The sequence below is a fragment of the Sceloporus occidentalis genome, unplaced genomic scaffold (genome assembly GCF_023333645.1).
Source record: "Sceloporus occidentalis isolate IW3139 unplaced genomic scaffold, rSceOcc1.0.p SCAF_5, whole genome shotgun sequence".
NCBI classification, from domain to species: Eukaryota; Metazoa; Chordata; class Lepidosauria; order Squamata; family Phrynosomatidae; genus Sceloporus; species Sceloporus occidentalis.
Window position 1 is genome coordinate 40,249,027 of NW_028316985.1, and position 14,747 is coordinate 40,263,773.

The window sequence follows — 14,747 nt, forward strand, 5'->3', positions numbered from 1 at the left end:
CTGAAACAATGTATGTGCCATTTTCTGGATATCTTCATGCAAGGTAGATGCAAGTCAAGTTGCTTCTAATGTTAAATTTGTAAAATCAGGTTTTAAATGCAGTGGGTGGGAATCAAATGCATCAGGCAAGGATCATCCTGAGCTGGGTTTGTCAAGGTGATATTCCCAGTGTACATGGCCAGTTCCCATCATTCTCAATCAAGAATGCAAAAAATGTATACTCGCACTACCATCTGAGGGGGGGGGGGATTTCAGTGCAAGATGCCAGCCAAGTAGATAGCACAAACTGAGGCAACATGGGTTAAAATACCCCACATATTATCACTGCATGTTTTGGAAATTTTCAAACAGTAAATCCACTTCATTAAATTAGGGGCCCAGTCTTGCAGTAGATAAAAGGGCCTAAATATCCAAAAGGCATCAGATCCCCTCTGATCTTGAAAACTAAGAAGGGCTAGCTTTGGTTGATACTTGAATGGGAGACCACAAACAAAGCTATATTTCAGAGAAAGGAACTTGCAAAATCACCTCTGAGTATTCTTTGCCAAAGAAAACCCTATAAAATTAATGGGGTCACCATAAGTTGACAAATGACTTGAAGGCACAATATTCACACAAACATACAGCTGGTCATCGAAGGACTGAAGTAGCAAGCTGAGAACAGAAGAGCGAGAAGGCACAGTTTAAAAAGTGCCATCACGTTCAGATTTATGCTAACCATGGGGCTCAACAGACCACCCCAAAAGGGTGTGGAGCTGCTCGTTTTTCCTCCAGAGGAAGCCTGCTGCAGCCAAAGCACACAGGCTCCCGCCGCTCTAGAAAGAACCAGCTAAAAGTGGGTTCTTTTGGGCATGCATGGGCACTGCCATCAGTGTGTCATTGGCACACCATGTTGTGTCAATGATACAAGCGCAGCACCCAACATGTGGATGTGGTGCCATGCTTGTGTCATCAGGGTGGCCCCCATGTGGACCGAAGGCTGCCATGATGGTGGTGCCACTCCATATTAAGGTTTGGGAGCATGCAGTTGCTGCACGCTCCCAAACCCTAATTTTGGCCCAAGGATGGCGCTCCTGCCCATTTGTCTCCGGCCTATGTTATTATTCAGTATCACAGATTGTAAACTGTTTAGAGACTGCATAGTTCAATATGAAGCGGAATAGAAATGTAAATGCTATTGCTATTGCTATAACTGTCAAGAGATATAGTTCTTTACTTCAGCTGATCACTATCACTGGGATAAACAAATTTTTCTTTGCCTCTTCTATCCCACTTTATCACTCTGCTGTTTTCATATCTTGGCTATGTTTGGTGGCGGTTTGTTTGTAGTGCCTCTTTTGACATATTTCCTCAACCTCTGTACCCAGTACACTATAATCACTCCCCATAATCTATGACTTTCTTAAGAACCACAAGTGCATACACACACACCAGAAACACAATAAGCGTTCAAGATGTGCTGGCAGTGTTACAATGATATACTTGTATTATATGTATATTGAGTGACACGGGAACAAAGAGGTCTGAAGAAACAACTAAAAGGTTCTGAGCAATGCAACAGTGTGTTAGCTATGGATGGCTTTGTCTGTATATATACAGTGCAAAACAATGAAATCTTATTATTTTTTCTGTATGAAGATATGGAGAGGAATTGTTGAGTATATTCATACAAAAGAATTAAGCAAAAAAATCCCCACAAATTATTGACACATTCTCTGTTATAATTATTTATTTAGTGTTAACTATTGTGTTCAGTATAGTATGTGAAATAAACAAATAAATATTATAGTTATAAGCACAAAAAGAAAACTTTAATACTCCTTTCTCATGTATTTAAGGAGAATCTCCCGCCCAAATTGCAATTGTGTTTCCAAGTAATTTCAGTGGGAGAAATATAAGCACAGGCCTTATTCTCCCATTAAAAAGAATGAGGTATAAATGAATTTAAACTTTGTTGGATCGTGTTTACTTTTCTTCAGCTAGCTATCAATATTATTCTTTTCTCTAAGATATGAACAAATTTTCTGGAAGCACTCGCAAAATGGGTAAGACTTTTGCTGCCCAGTGTTTTTACCAATGACAATTTATCCTGAAATAGATCTAAATGAATGCTGGGACTTTTTTACAGTGCAATATCACATGTGTCTACTCAGAAAAAGTCCCACTGAGTTCAATGGGGCTCACTCTCAGATAAATAAGCATAAGACTGATGTACCTGAGGTTTCCACTACCCCTATTTCTCCCAGCCATCCACCCAATCATGCACCCCAAATTTCTTTCTCTAACTGTACCTTATTGTTCCACTACACCATTTTGTTAATGATGACATTAACCGTTCTATGCCTCAGTAGAATTCCATGTCACAGATTACAAATTTCACTCCATTCATCTCATGTTTTCCTCCAACAAGCCATTGTTTCAACTGTTAAAATGTCACACTCATTCTTGAAGCTCTTAATATTTGTCTTTATGTATTACACAGACCCAGCAGTCTAGATATTCCATACAAAATGTTTACAAAGGGTTTACCAAGGGTCACTTCTGCTCCACAGGCATCAATGGCTGGTGAGAAGAAATCTGAGCTCTCTGTGTTCTTTTGGAAAAGAAATGCATGAATAAATACTGACTAGAGTAGTCAGTAATAGCAATGAGGGGCAGAAATCAGTGCTCAAGAGACCTGCGAGTAATCCCCCCCCCAGTAGATCCAGTTGTGTGTCCTCTGTAAAGGGTTGTTGCCATATTAGTACCAGAGCGCTCCATCAAGTATGTCCAAATCTTCTTCCAAAATCAACACGCAGTGCAGTGGCTGGCTTTTAAAAGGAAGGAACCACAAAGCATGGTTTCATTACAAGTATCAAGCAAGTATACAACTGAGACATACCAGAATCCTTCATGGCTCTTTGACCAGAGTTTATGGAGAAAGAGAGAACATGATGCTTAAATAAAAACTGGGCCAAAAGTACTCCAGATTCTAGTATGCTAGAATGGCCAGGAAAGCATGAAGTGGACCTAAAGACTACAGTTTACATTGAATATTCTTGCTGATTCCAATGCTTTGGAAGGCAAAGAGAGAGAGAAAACATACAAGTTAATGCAGTCAGTTCAGGTATTGTCCGGTCAAAGATGGATTAGTCATTTGGGGAGTAAAGCACCATAAGTGTGCTGAATGTCTTTTTCCTGCTTGTTACATATTGTAAAATAATCTTGGACAAAATGCTGAGGTGGATAAATGCAATAGAACTGAGAAAAGTCACAACCCTATTTGGGCAATCACCCATTATACAATTACGAACACATTCTCTAGTCTTCCTTGAAAGATGGCACCATCCTTCTCATTACCCACACATTGTTGGAGGGAAGTCTGAAATAGGTAACCTGCTTCACATATACAATCTCTACAAGTGATTTAGAATGCTGTACAATTGTGATTCCAAATCTCATAATGAGTCTATGTATGTAGAGCAGGGAACTCACTTTAGGCTTACCACCACAACTTGCAGGCATGAGAGGGGACTAATGTGGATGTGGCAAAAGAGAGCAGGGTAATTTTTGAGGGGAGAACATCTGAGAAGGTTTATAGAAGTTCATTAAATTAAGGAATCTGATGAATGAAGAAGCATAAAGTGCCATATGTGCAGAAACAATAAAAAGGTGAGCCGGAGAAGAAGAAGAAATCTTCCTTCATCCACCGTAGTGCTGAACTATGTCCCTGATTTCATAAAACTGAAGTACTGCCTTATGGCTCCTAGCACCTCAGTCAATTGAATATTGCTTTTCTTGTGTTTTTTGTGGAGTTGTTACTAGACACCTTTCCCTCCGGAGTACCCTTGGTAAGGGCTGGTCCGTGTTTTAGGCCTTGGAATGGAGAAATCTTGTTGGGACTCCAGATTCTGGGGAGGAAAAGAAGGAATTATCACATTTTATAATATACACTAAGCCAGACTTTTTCATTAATTGTGTATTTCAGTTGCATGCTTCTTCTTCTTTTTGCAGTAGAATTGCCTTTCCTGTATGGGGGTGGGGGGGTGGGAGGGGGGACTTTGAATAATCTGTGAACCTGCACAATTTAGGGTTGCCAGATTGGGTCTAAAATGGTTTTTGTAACTTTAATGCAAACAATTGTCTTTTTCTCTGCCTGTACAAAGAGACAACAAGTCTTTGATTTGCTACGATGAGGTAGGAATTATGCAGCCTTCCAGTTGTTACTAGGGTGCATGTCCCAGCAGTCCTAGCCAGCTAATGGTGAAGAATGCTGGGAGTTGTATTCCAACAATGTCTAGAGGACCATGATTCCCATGCTAAATCTAAGAGCATGCTTGTTACCACAAGGCATACACTCCAGCTGTCCGGCTTTGATAGGCACAGTCTCTATTAATCCTCTGATGTTCTACTTTTTCAGCTGCTTTTAAAATGTCCCAGTTTGTCTCTCCTTCTGCCACTTTTCCTCTTTGTCATCATCTGACTTCAATTGCTGCAAAGTGCATGAGTAGTTCATACTCAGTTGACTCAGCATCGGGGAAAGGAGAGGAAGCGGTGGAATCACACTCTTCCAAGTAGACTCAGGCAAAAGCAAACTGCAACTGCTGTAGCCTCTTGCAGCTTGCATATTCTTCCTCATTAACAACTTTTCCCAACTTGGCCACACTATGCTATTGCTTGGCCACATGTGCCCTGGTTTTCATTTATGGAAGTTGGAAGGTATGACATGGGAACATTGCTCTCGCTGGCCTCTTTTTGGTGCCCTTGGGTCACCAGTGACATTATGATGCATGCTACATACATTGAATACACTGGAGAACATGACATCAATAGATACAATAGGGAAGGAAACCATTATAAAATGCCTAACCCCCCCCCCTCAATGCAATCACATTCACAGATGAACACTCAGTATATCATAGTCCTAAACTCAGTCTGATGTTGAATTGTCTACTTTTCAACCACATTAAGCATTCTACAGCTCAGACTCTTCTATAGCCAGTTCAGCTGTTATGAACCTTTAAACTCTTCTTTTGCACATACAAAATATGTACACTCAGTTACACAGACCACATTTATCAAAAGCAACTTGTTAGTTGGGTTTCCTGCATCCAACACAGCCCCAAGCATTCTTTCATGAATTATCTGCTCGCTTTTCTTCCTCCCAAATGTCTAATTATCCAAGTGTTTTGAAATTCCCTTCTAGGCCTGTTGATTAAAGAGGCTGCATTGTAACAAATTATACCAGTACTAAAAATATAAGACCGTTTATTTACCTCCAGCTGGAAATGAGTGGTATAAGGAGCATACGGGCGATCTCTATTTTCAGCTGCAATGAGAAAAAGAAAATGCAGGTGGTTGGAGGGAGAGGCAGTGGATTGGTATCTTCAGAATTACTAAATTAAAAATGCAAGCTCAATTTGGTTCCAGGAAATTATCTGTAGTAAAAATGTCGATGATTCTCATACACTCTTTGGCTGGGACCCTTTGGTCAGTCCCAGCTAGAGTACATCCATTCAAACAGTTGCTGACTAGCCTCCAGTGAGTCAGCTGAACATAGAATGAATATCTTTATGTGGTTTCATCACCCATGCTAGGAGATAGTTGTGGCCAAATGTTCACCATAGATCCAATTACTCCACATTTTGGCATTGTAGTAAATAATGCTTATCTCTTCACATGACAAAACTTGTGAATTAGAGCTTACTCAAGCTCAATAGTTGGATGTACTTTCACAAAATAACTCCAGTTATAACCCTAAATACACTTTACATTTCTGGAAACTGAGTCCCATGAATAAAAAGGTATTTATTTCCAAATAGACATGCATAGGATTGAGCTACAGAACACATACTACAAATAGCTGGCTCTTCACATGGGTTGGTTATTTTATATAGATAGCAGTAATCTATGATGAATGCTTGCCATGAAAATTTTAGCCATTCCAGTACCTTTAATGAGAGTTATGGGATCCTTTAAAAGACTAGAATGAACATCTTGGCATCTTCTGCTATTAAATAGTTTCATATCTGCTCTGGCCTCTTTACCATATACTCACAGTACAGAGTTATTTTTTGTACACTATAAATGGACCTACTAAAATTGTATGATAGTGACATGATTTGATTAGTTATTTTAAAATCAATAAATTTTAATTTAGATTGACTGTGGCAAAGGGTTGCTTGATAAGAAAGGTTTTACAATAAAAACCTACTAAAAAGTAGATTATTCAGCCAAAGCCATAAATCAGTGAAGGGAGGTGTAATTAATCAATGAAGATAAACTTTATTTTTCAGAACTGCGAGGTAAAGGTATGTGTTTATTTATGTGTGCTACTTTTGTTTTTCTGTGTTGTAACAAGGAATAAAAAAGAAATCTTAAAGATGGCATTTCTTTCAGAAAAAAACTTGTAGCTTTGGGGTTGTTTTGAAAATGTAAATCAACAAGAGCAGTTCTTTTGACAGATCAAAAATCCATTGTTTGGGCCCTATGTAAAGGTACTTAATTAATTAATCCATTTATCTTTCCTACTACTTGGTTTTGGTTCCCATGATACTTTGACATCACCACATAGCTATGCCTGACTGGACATGTAGCATTGCCAGGCAAATGATGGATTTTAGAAAGAAGTAAATAAAAAATTGATAATTTTAAAGCATTTTCATGCCACTTTCATTGTGGCTAACAATGCAGCAGTTTAAGCAAAACCATTGTGAATCTGGCCACCTATCTATAGTTCAAGGGCATCTAATGTTTTTCTGTGTTTTATTTGTTCACACTCCACAACTCCAAACAGGAGCATGGAATCCTGCCATGTAGAAGTGGCTCCAGCTTCTTTTATTATGTTCTGTTCTTGAAAGAGTCCAATTATTTTTCCAGTTTACCAAAGCACCCTTTCTCTCACAGAGAAAACATTTGCCAGTCTATCAGCTCAGCTAAAGATGGTACAAATAACTGCTTTGTCATACCTTGTATGTTATCTTCTTGCGCATAGGCTCGGTTCTCTACTCCGTAGGCTTTTTTCATGACTTTAGGTTGGCAGAAATTATTTTCTGGTGGGTAGTCACCAGGCTTCTGTGGATCCGTGAGGAAACAGAGTTCAGGCACAGCATAGAATATCAGGAAAACCCACCCATTCGCAAGCAGAGCAATACTGATGACAGGATCATCCCATTCTGGCCGTTTTTTCAAATCTGGGTTGCCTCTCATAAGCATGCTGATCCATGCCACCCAGATGCCGATAGAGACCAAGATAGTGAGAAATATGTGCACACCATGCCTCTTCCATCTTTTGTATGACCCACAGAAAACAAACATGGAAACAACAAAGAGGAGAGCCATCAGGAAAAGAACATAGATGAGAAGTAAAATAAAATCTTCACGTCTTTTTTCATCCATGCTGTGGTTTTCCTCTAATTTCTTCAATGCTTCAATGTTGATGGCCACATACTGTATGGCTATAATAATTTGCACGATGGTCAAGCTGATAGTGATCACCAGCAACACCCATCCTGAAAATGGGCTTCTTCCTCGCACCAGCTTGATGAGGTCAAACGCATGGGCAAGGAGACAGGCAAAGCACAGGGCAAAAAGGACCCCAAAAAGGAAGAAGCGGGTGGGGGCTGTTCTTTCATTGAGCCTGATGATGAAGGCAAAAGTGAGACCAAAGATGCCTAGAGTGCCCAGAAGGTAGAGGAACTGGATGGGGACCAGGCTTCGCTTTGTATTGTCTTGGACTTTACAGATCAGAAAAAGAAGCACAAGCAAGAGGATGATTGTGATAACAATACCAGCTGTAGCCAAGGATTCTACAACAATCCCCCAATCAGCTTCAGTGTTGCAGAGGAAGTAATAGTCACTGCTTATGTTGCCACAGCCCCTAGGAGGTCCTGAGGTCGCCATGGAGCCCCAGGCTCTATAGCAGATGACTTGTCTTAAAACCTGTCGGAGTAAGAAGACAAGCATAAGATTAGAAGTGTGCACCAAATTCATGAAAACCAGATCAGGCCAATAAACTCCCAAATTTATTTCTTTGTTTATTTGCATTATTTATTATGTGACCTTTTCCTGAGTCAAACCACACCAGCTATTCCAGATTGTCTACTCAGCTGAGTACTATTGTAGAGATACAACAACGAGCTGGATCATGGCCAATGACGTGAGATTCACAGAGGTACTGTGAGTGGGTGGTCTCCTTTGTAGAGTGATATTCAGCCTCTTCTAAAAGATGTTGCATTCCCCAGTAAAGGATCAGACTCAGAGTTTGGGAGAGCCTGTGTGGTGTACTGGTTTGAGTATTAGACTATGATTTTGGAGACCACGGTTCACTTCCCAGCTCAGTCATGAAACCCATTGAGTGATCTTGGGCAAGTCACGTGTTCTCAGCCTCAGGGGAAGGCAACAGCAAACCTCCTCTGAACAAATATTGCCAGGAAAACCCCATGGCCTTAGGGTCGTCATAAATCAGAAACAACTTGAAGGCACACAGCAACAAACAACAGCAGCAGAATCTGTACATGCCCTTCCATCAGCCGTCCTCAAAGATCAATATAAGAAGATCCTATTTGTGGACAGATTGTGTCCCTGTGATTCTGGGCAAGTAGAAACAACAGAGCACATTCTACTATAGTGCTCATTCTATAGATATATCCAATCAAGACTTATCCTACCTTTATTGCACAAATACCAAGGACACACTGTTTTTTCTATACTTCCTTATTGCTCTCAGAATACCAACTTTAATATAACATGTAAAGTAGCCAGATTTTGTGCAACAATAGTTAAAATCCGGCAGACAATTATTACAGCTGCGGGATACTAATATCAAACTGGTCTAGATGTATTGAGGCCATGCAACCTGAAGGGTTTATTTTAAACATTTTTAGGTTACTTTACCTTTTATACTGTACCTTTTTATTTATTCACTCCTCTGAACAAATCTTGCCTCTGAATACCCCATGATAAGATCACCTTAGAGTTGCCATAAGTCAAAAAAGACTTGAAGATGCACAACAACAACTCAGAATTTGGAACTGCTCTCACATCCAGTGTTATCACTATAGACACAAGTAGCCTCTGTGGCAAAAACAGCAACCTAGCAGAGTCTTTTAGCTTCTTGGGAGGATACAGAATTTATGGCCCTATCTAGAAAGAAATAACTTTATTTTGTAGAATTTGGAGACATAGTTGTGATAGTCTGGAATATCAGTATGCAAAGGGATCTTGTACTACCTTTGAGACTAGCTTTGTAGAAGATGTTTTAGCACATGCTTTTGTAGACTTGTCTACTTCCCCATATGTAAATATAGTCTATGCTACACCTTATTCTAGACAGTTGAGGGTTAGTCTGTGCAAATAATCTCACTCGTGCATTCCAGTTTTGTTGTTCACACTATGTTTTTTAACAAAACTGCATCTATGTGCAGCTCTGTGAGTGCTGTTGTTCACGCATGTCAACACTGCAAATAAAGATGGAGTTGATGATGCAGATGTATTCAAAACATGTTCAAGGCATGCATAGTTTTATCCCGGTTTATCCCAGTCTATTCGCATTGGTTATTCACACAGATGACAATGCGAATCTTTTAGGAAAAGTCATGGAAGAAACCTGAGACCTTGTACATTGACTATTGGAAATCCTGCACAAAATCTCTTCTGCCCACCCAAATAGTGAACTCAAAATTAGATCAACTATTAGATGTATACTGGAGGTAGTATGATGTAATTGATCAGAGTGTTGAACAAAGAAGATGTGAATGAAAACCACCACAGGTTTCTTTGCCCTGCTCCTTGTTGCCTACTTGGATTAACAACAACGAAATGAATAAGCAATTCTATTTGTTAGAATGACTAAGAATCTGATAAAACATACTTTCATTATCAGGATGGATTCAAAGGACCATTTTAGTGGAAGAATGTGGATCAAATAAAGGTTCTGATATGATCATCCTGAGGCTGTTCTTCAATAAACTAACACATCACAATATCTTGCTGTATTTTTATGGCCAAGATAACAATTTCTTGAGCTCCATTCACTGAACCTTCTTTTTCAAATTACTTGTTCAAACATGGAATATGAGATGTAGGCTTATGGTGAATGGCTCTACTACTTTTAAAATATTATTCATTAAAGTGAAAGCCAAGAGATCAAAGAACTACATCAACAAACAGCTAAAAGAGCTAAAATCCTGGTTTGGATGCTCGAATCCTGCCTTGCTAAACCTTATTTTAACAATCAGAAAAACTGCAATAAAACTAGGACTCATGTTAGTTTGTAGAACTCATGTTAGTTTGTAGAAACAGACTGAAGTCTATGAAAGCGCATGCTGCCAATTAGTTTCTTTCAGTTAGTCTCAAAGGTGCTACAAGATCTCTCTATGTACTAGGTCAAGGACTATACATGGCCCTAGGGCTACTGCTTATCCATCATTTTTTTGTTATTGTGTGTCTTCAAGTCATTTCACAGTTATGGAGACTCTAAGGCAAATCTATCACAGGGTTGTCTTGGCAAGATTTGTGCAGAGGTGGTTTACCATTGCCTTCCCCTGAAACTGAGAGCATGTGACTTGCCCAAGGTCACCCAATGGATTTACATGGCCAGGTTGAGAATCAAATCCTGGTCTCCAGAGTCATAGTCCAATGTTCAAACTACTACACCACCATCATTGCATGTACATAATAAGAAAGAAATGTTTTGATCCACTGTTAACCTGTGACCCCACAAACTGTGGAACCAATGGGTTCATCTCAGATTTAGTCATACATCGATCAGACCCACTGAAAAGGTATGAAAGTCACATTGATCCCAATAACTCTACTCTAAATATGAATCCGGACCCAAACCACTGTAATTATCTGCAGCTGTCAACATTGCATCAAGTAGGAACAGATTTCTCCACCTACTATGCAGTGACAGATATGCCTTCAGGGCACTGAAACCAAAGAAATTAACATGGTCCTTGAATGCTAAATATACTGCTTTTCCAGTGAGAATTTTCCTATGAGGGCTGTTCTAGCATCTGCCTGGTCACTTAGATATTCATGAACAGCTATGAACTTCACCATTATTGAAGGAAAAAAGAAAGAAAATGCATTTTATACACAAAAGCTGCAGTTCTGAATTTATTGTTGCTGTTGCTGTTGCGGTTATTGCTGTTGTTGTTGTTGTTGTTGTTGTTGTTGTTGTTGTTGTGTGCCTTCAAGTCATTTCTGATTTATGGTGACCCTAAGGTGACCCTATCACAGGGTTTTCTTGACAGTGTTTGGCTATTGCCATCCTCTGAGACTGAGAGAGTGTGATTTACCCAAGATCACCCATTGCCTTTTATGGCTCAGCAAGGATTTGAATCCTGGTTTCCAGAGTTATAGTCCAATACACAAACAAATACACCATGCTGGCTCAGTTCTAAACTTACTTCCAAGTAAATTTTTGGAATTTGTGCCCTTAGTGTCGGGTGATGCTGCCTAACTTGCCCTCTCCAAACCCCCAAATCCTTCCACGTTTAAAATACTAAAAATTCACATTAAAATTTATATTTATACTTGTTAATAAAACTCTATGAAATTCATAAAATCACATTAAGTTTGAAAGCACCTACCAAACGCATTTGCTAAATAGCTGTTCTTCAGTTTCAGCAGAATAAGTCTCACTGAAGCCAATGAGACACATTTTTTTAAAAAAAAGGTCACTAAATCAGCATAAAGTCAAGAACTCTATTTCAAACTTTTCTGAGATGAAAACATCAAGTCATATGACTGTAAAGAAGACATCAAATGGAAAGTCCATCCAATTTTACCTTCTTCTTTTCTTTTTTTCTTTTTTTTTCATTCTGTCTTTTTGCTTTCTCTATCACTTCACCCAAGCTGCTTGGAGAAGTGTACCTGAAGTTATCTTATTTTACCTTCACAACAATACTTTGAAGTGGGTGAGTCTGAGATTAAGAGAATGTTTGGCTGAAGCTGGATTGAATCCTTGTCTCTCTATACCAGCTCTCTACCTACAACACATCATGGCATTCTGAGATGCTTCCCCAGAGGTTCGTAACCTGGGAAGGTCTTGGAAGCCGTTCAAGATATGCATTTAATACTCATATTTCATTCCTCTGGCATTACACCCAAAATCTAAACTAACTTGAAATCTGCAGCACTTCAGTATGTTCCTGGTTGAAAAAGATCTACACACCTTAACTCATTGGTCAAAAGCTAGTGCTCTAAAGGCAGCATACTGATAGCTTTGGTATCGATTTACCTTGATTCTGTTCTTCTTCAAAAGTAGGAGAGGAACTTTCTTCAGCAGCAGAGACTACAGCAAGGAAATACCTGGACTGCTCCAGTCAGCAAATAATCTCCACTCCTGTCGTTATTTTCTTGCCCTGGGAAGACAAGCAGCAAAATTGCTCTCATACACTCCTAAGGGGAGTTTTAAAAGCAAATGAAGAAAAAAAGAGGGGATGAAGGAGATGGGCACGCCTATTCCAGTTTCACTGCTACTGGTGCTGTTATAAATATAACGTCTCGGTGCCAGGAGATGAAGTAAAAATTTCTGACGTCAACTGGACAGTCACCCGAGCAGCTGGGTGGGGAAGGAACCTTTACATGTCTCAAGCCCACAACTGAATCCACTACCATTCATCAAGTCAGCTGTGAAATCATACCTCCCTGGACATGAAAAAACCAAGAGGGTGTGGGACCCTAGGGACCCCAGGCCAAAAATACTGGTCTTGTTTTCCTCCTCTCCATGATATCTTTATAAGCTTACTTAACACTGAGTTCAACCAATGGACTGAAGAATTATAAGAACCACAAAAAAAAAAAAAAAAAAAAACCATACACTTTTTCAATTCTTTAGAAGAAATTGTTCATGCGTCCACATCCTACTCAGAACAAATGTGATATTTTTCAGCTTTCATGTCTCCTAAAACAAAATAAACAATGGACATGTTCAAAGACAAACCCCATACTTCCTACTCAGCTATACTTTACCATGGCCAAAACTAGCACCATATCAACACGACATTCTGCGTTGCTTTGACAGTGCAGAAATCAAACAGACATGAGATAGGTGGTTAAATTATTCTATGTTACCTCTTCCTATGATGTGGACCCTACAAAACTGACCACCACCCCCCTTGATTAAACAGTTCTAGGTCATGGCCATAGGCATTATCTTATTTAGAGAAGCTAAATGGAATAGCACATATCCATTCCTATATCCACATATAGTCATTCTTGAAGGGAACACAGCTAGACTACTGATTTTGCAAAGCAGTTATCAATGAGTTGCTCTCTGTTTGATCCAGCTAAAACTGAAGGGGTTCTAGATTTCATTACAACCCTCCACTATTCAAGAATTCACCTCAGACCACATATTTGCATAGATGGTGTGATGGTCAGGCATTGGGTCAGCTTAAGGCATTTTACTACCTGGGGCAAAGGAAATGCATTTTCCACCATTCTGTTTACAGATGTTGTTGAAGATGACAAGGTAGAATTCATTGTCCACTGGAGATACTAGACAAATGCAGGGAGGGGATCTCAGATTTTCAAAATCATTTTTCTCATGCTGACCCAATCCTAGATATTCTTAGTATCTCCTCCTTCTCAAACCTAGCATCACCAGATCAGAACTGCTCTAAGCCCCAAGTATCAAAACCTGAGATTTAGGGATGATCCTTTGCAATATTATGGGGAGGGGGTTGTTTCTTGGTGATGGTACAACAGGGAGGACCCAGTTATATTAGTAAACATGATGCATTAAGCATCAACCACATTTGCACAGGGAATGTCATTCAATTTTAAAAAAACACCAGGGAGACACACACATACACACACACACACGGCAATGCTGTGGCCTTGAGATTCCTCTATCTCACTCTACAGACCAGAGAAGAACCCCCAGGTTCTGATATCTAGGAACACTACTCAAACATCTATCCTTGGAGATCAGGCATCTTCGCTTGTACCTGAGATGATGTGGCAAATTTATTTTGCAACTGTTTTTAAAGTGCCATGTACCTGGTTGACACTATATAAATAAACAACAACAATAACAACAGTTCAGAAGCTGTGAGGCATATACACAAGAATCAGAACAGAAGGGTGGCCTGTCTTGTCCCAGACCATTTTCTTGCCACAGCTGTTTCCCAGCATTTGTTTGCTGAAGCAGTTCCCTCATTCTGACTAATGGGAGAGGAGGCCTTGGAAGGGCAAATGGTCCAGTGAGCAACAAGGGCAAATCCCTGGCAATTAAACTAGACCAGCCTCTCACAGACAGAATTTCTGGAGAGCCATGGAGGTAGGAAAGGCAGCAAAGCAGTCAGTGATCCCAGCAGACTTGACTGCAGCATGGGGCTGCACACAGCCAAATAAATAGCTAAGCATGAGGAGGGCTTGCCAGTGCAATGAACCAAAGGATGAGTGGGAACATGGCTTCACCTAAACTATCCAAAAGCCTGAAGCTAGTCCTGAGGGTTAAGCAGCAACAGGTGCAACCACACCCTGGCCAATCCAGAGTACCCTATATTTGGGCAATGTGACAGAAACTTTGAGCAGCTTTTGCAGAACTGTGTTCAGATCATTTCAATATTTTTCTTAACCAACTTAAATATGATTAGACTGTCTAGAAATGTGGCTATTCAATTTATATGACATGGGAGGAGGAACATATTATTTATTTTGTATGTGGTCGATTGCTGATTAGTGTCTTGAACCCAAGGAAACATAGGCCCCATTCTCACTGGAGAAATAACCTGGTGTGGGAACCGGATTAT

The 14,747-nt window shown here is 39.8% G+C and overlaps 1 protein-coding gene across 2 annotated transcripts; it reads right to left on the reverse strand.

Moving 5' to 3' along the window:
* Positions 1-1,719: 1,719 nt before the first annotated feature.
* On the reverse strand, positions 1,720-12,419 carry LOC149312026 (retinoic acid-induced protein 3-like). 2 transcript variants are annotated; one of them, XM_089523806.1, is made up of 4 exons: positions 12,227-12,419; positions 6,948-7,920; positions 5,256-5,308; positions 1,720-3,890 (listed from the first exon to the last, which is right to left on the reverse strand). In XM_089523806.1, exons 2-4 carry the CDS (start codon positions 7,879-7,881, stop codon positions 3,801-3,803), a joined length of 1,077 nt encoding a protein of 358 aa, XP_089379932.1. In that variant the 5' UTR covers positions 7,882-7,920; positions 12,227-12,419; the 3' UTR covers positions 1,720-3,800. The 2 variants fall into 2 exon arrangements, with proteins under 2 accessions (XP_089379932.1, XP_089379933.1); XM_089523807.1 differs by lacking the exon at positions 12,227-12,419 and adding an exon at positions 11,775-12,188.
* Between the last annotated feature and the right edge of the window lie 2,328 nt (positions 12,420-14,747).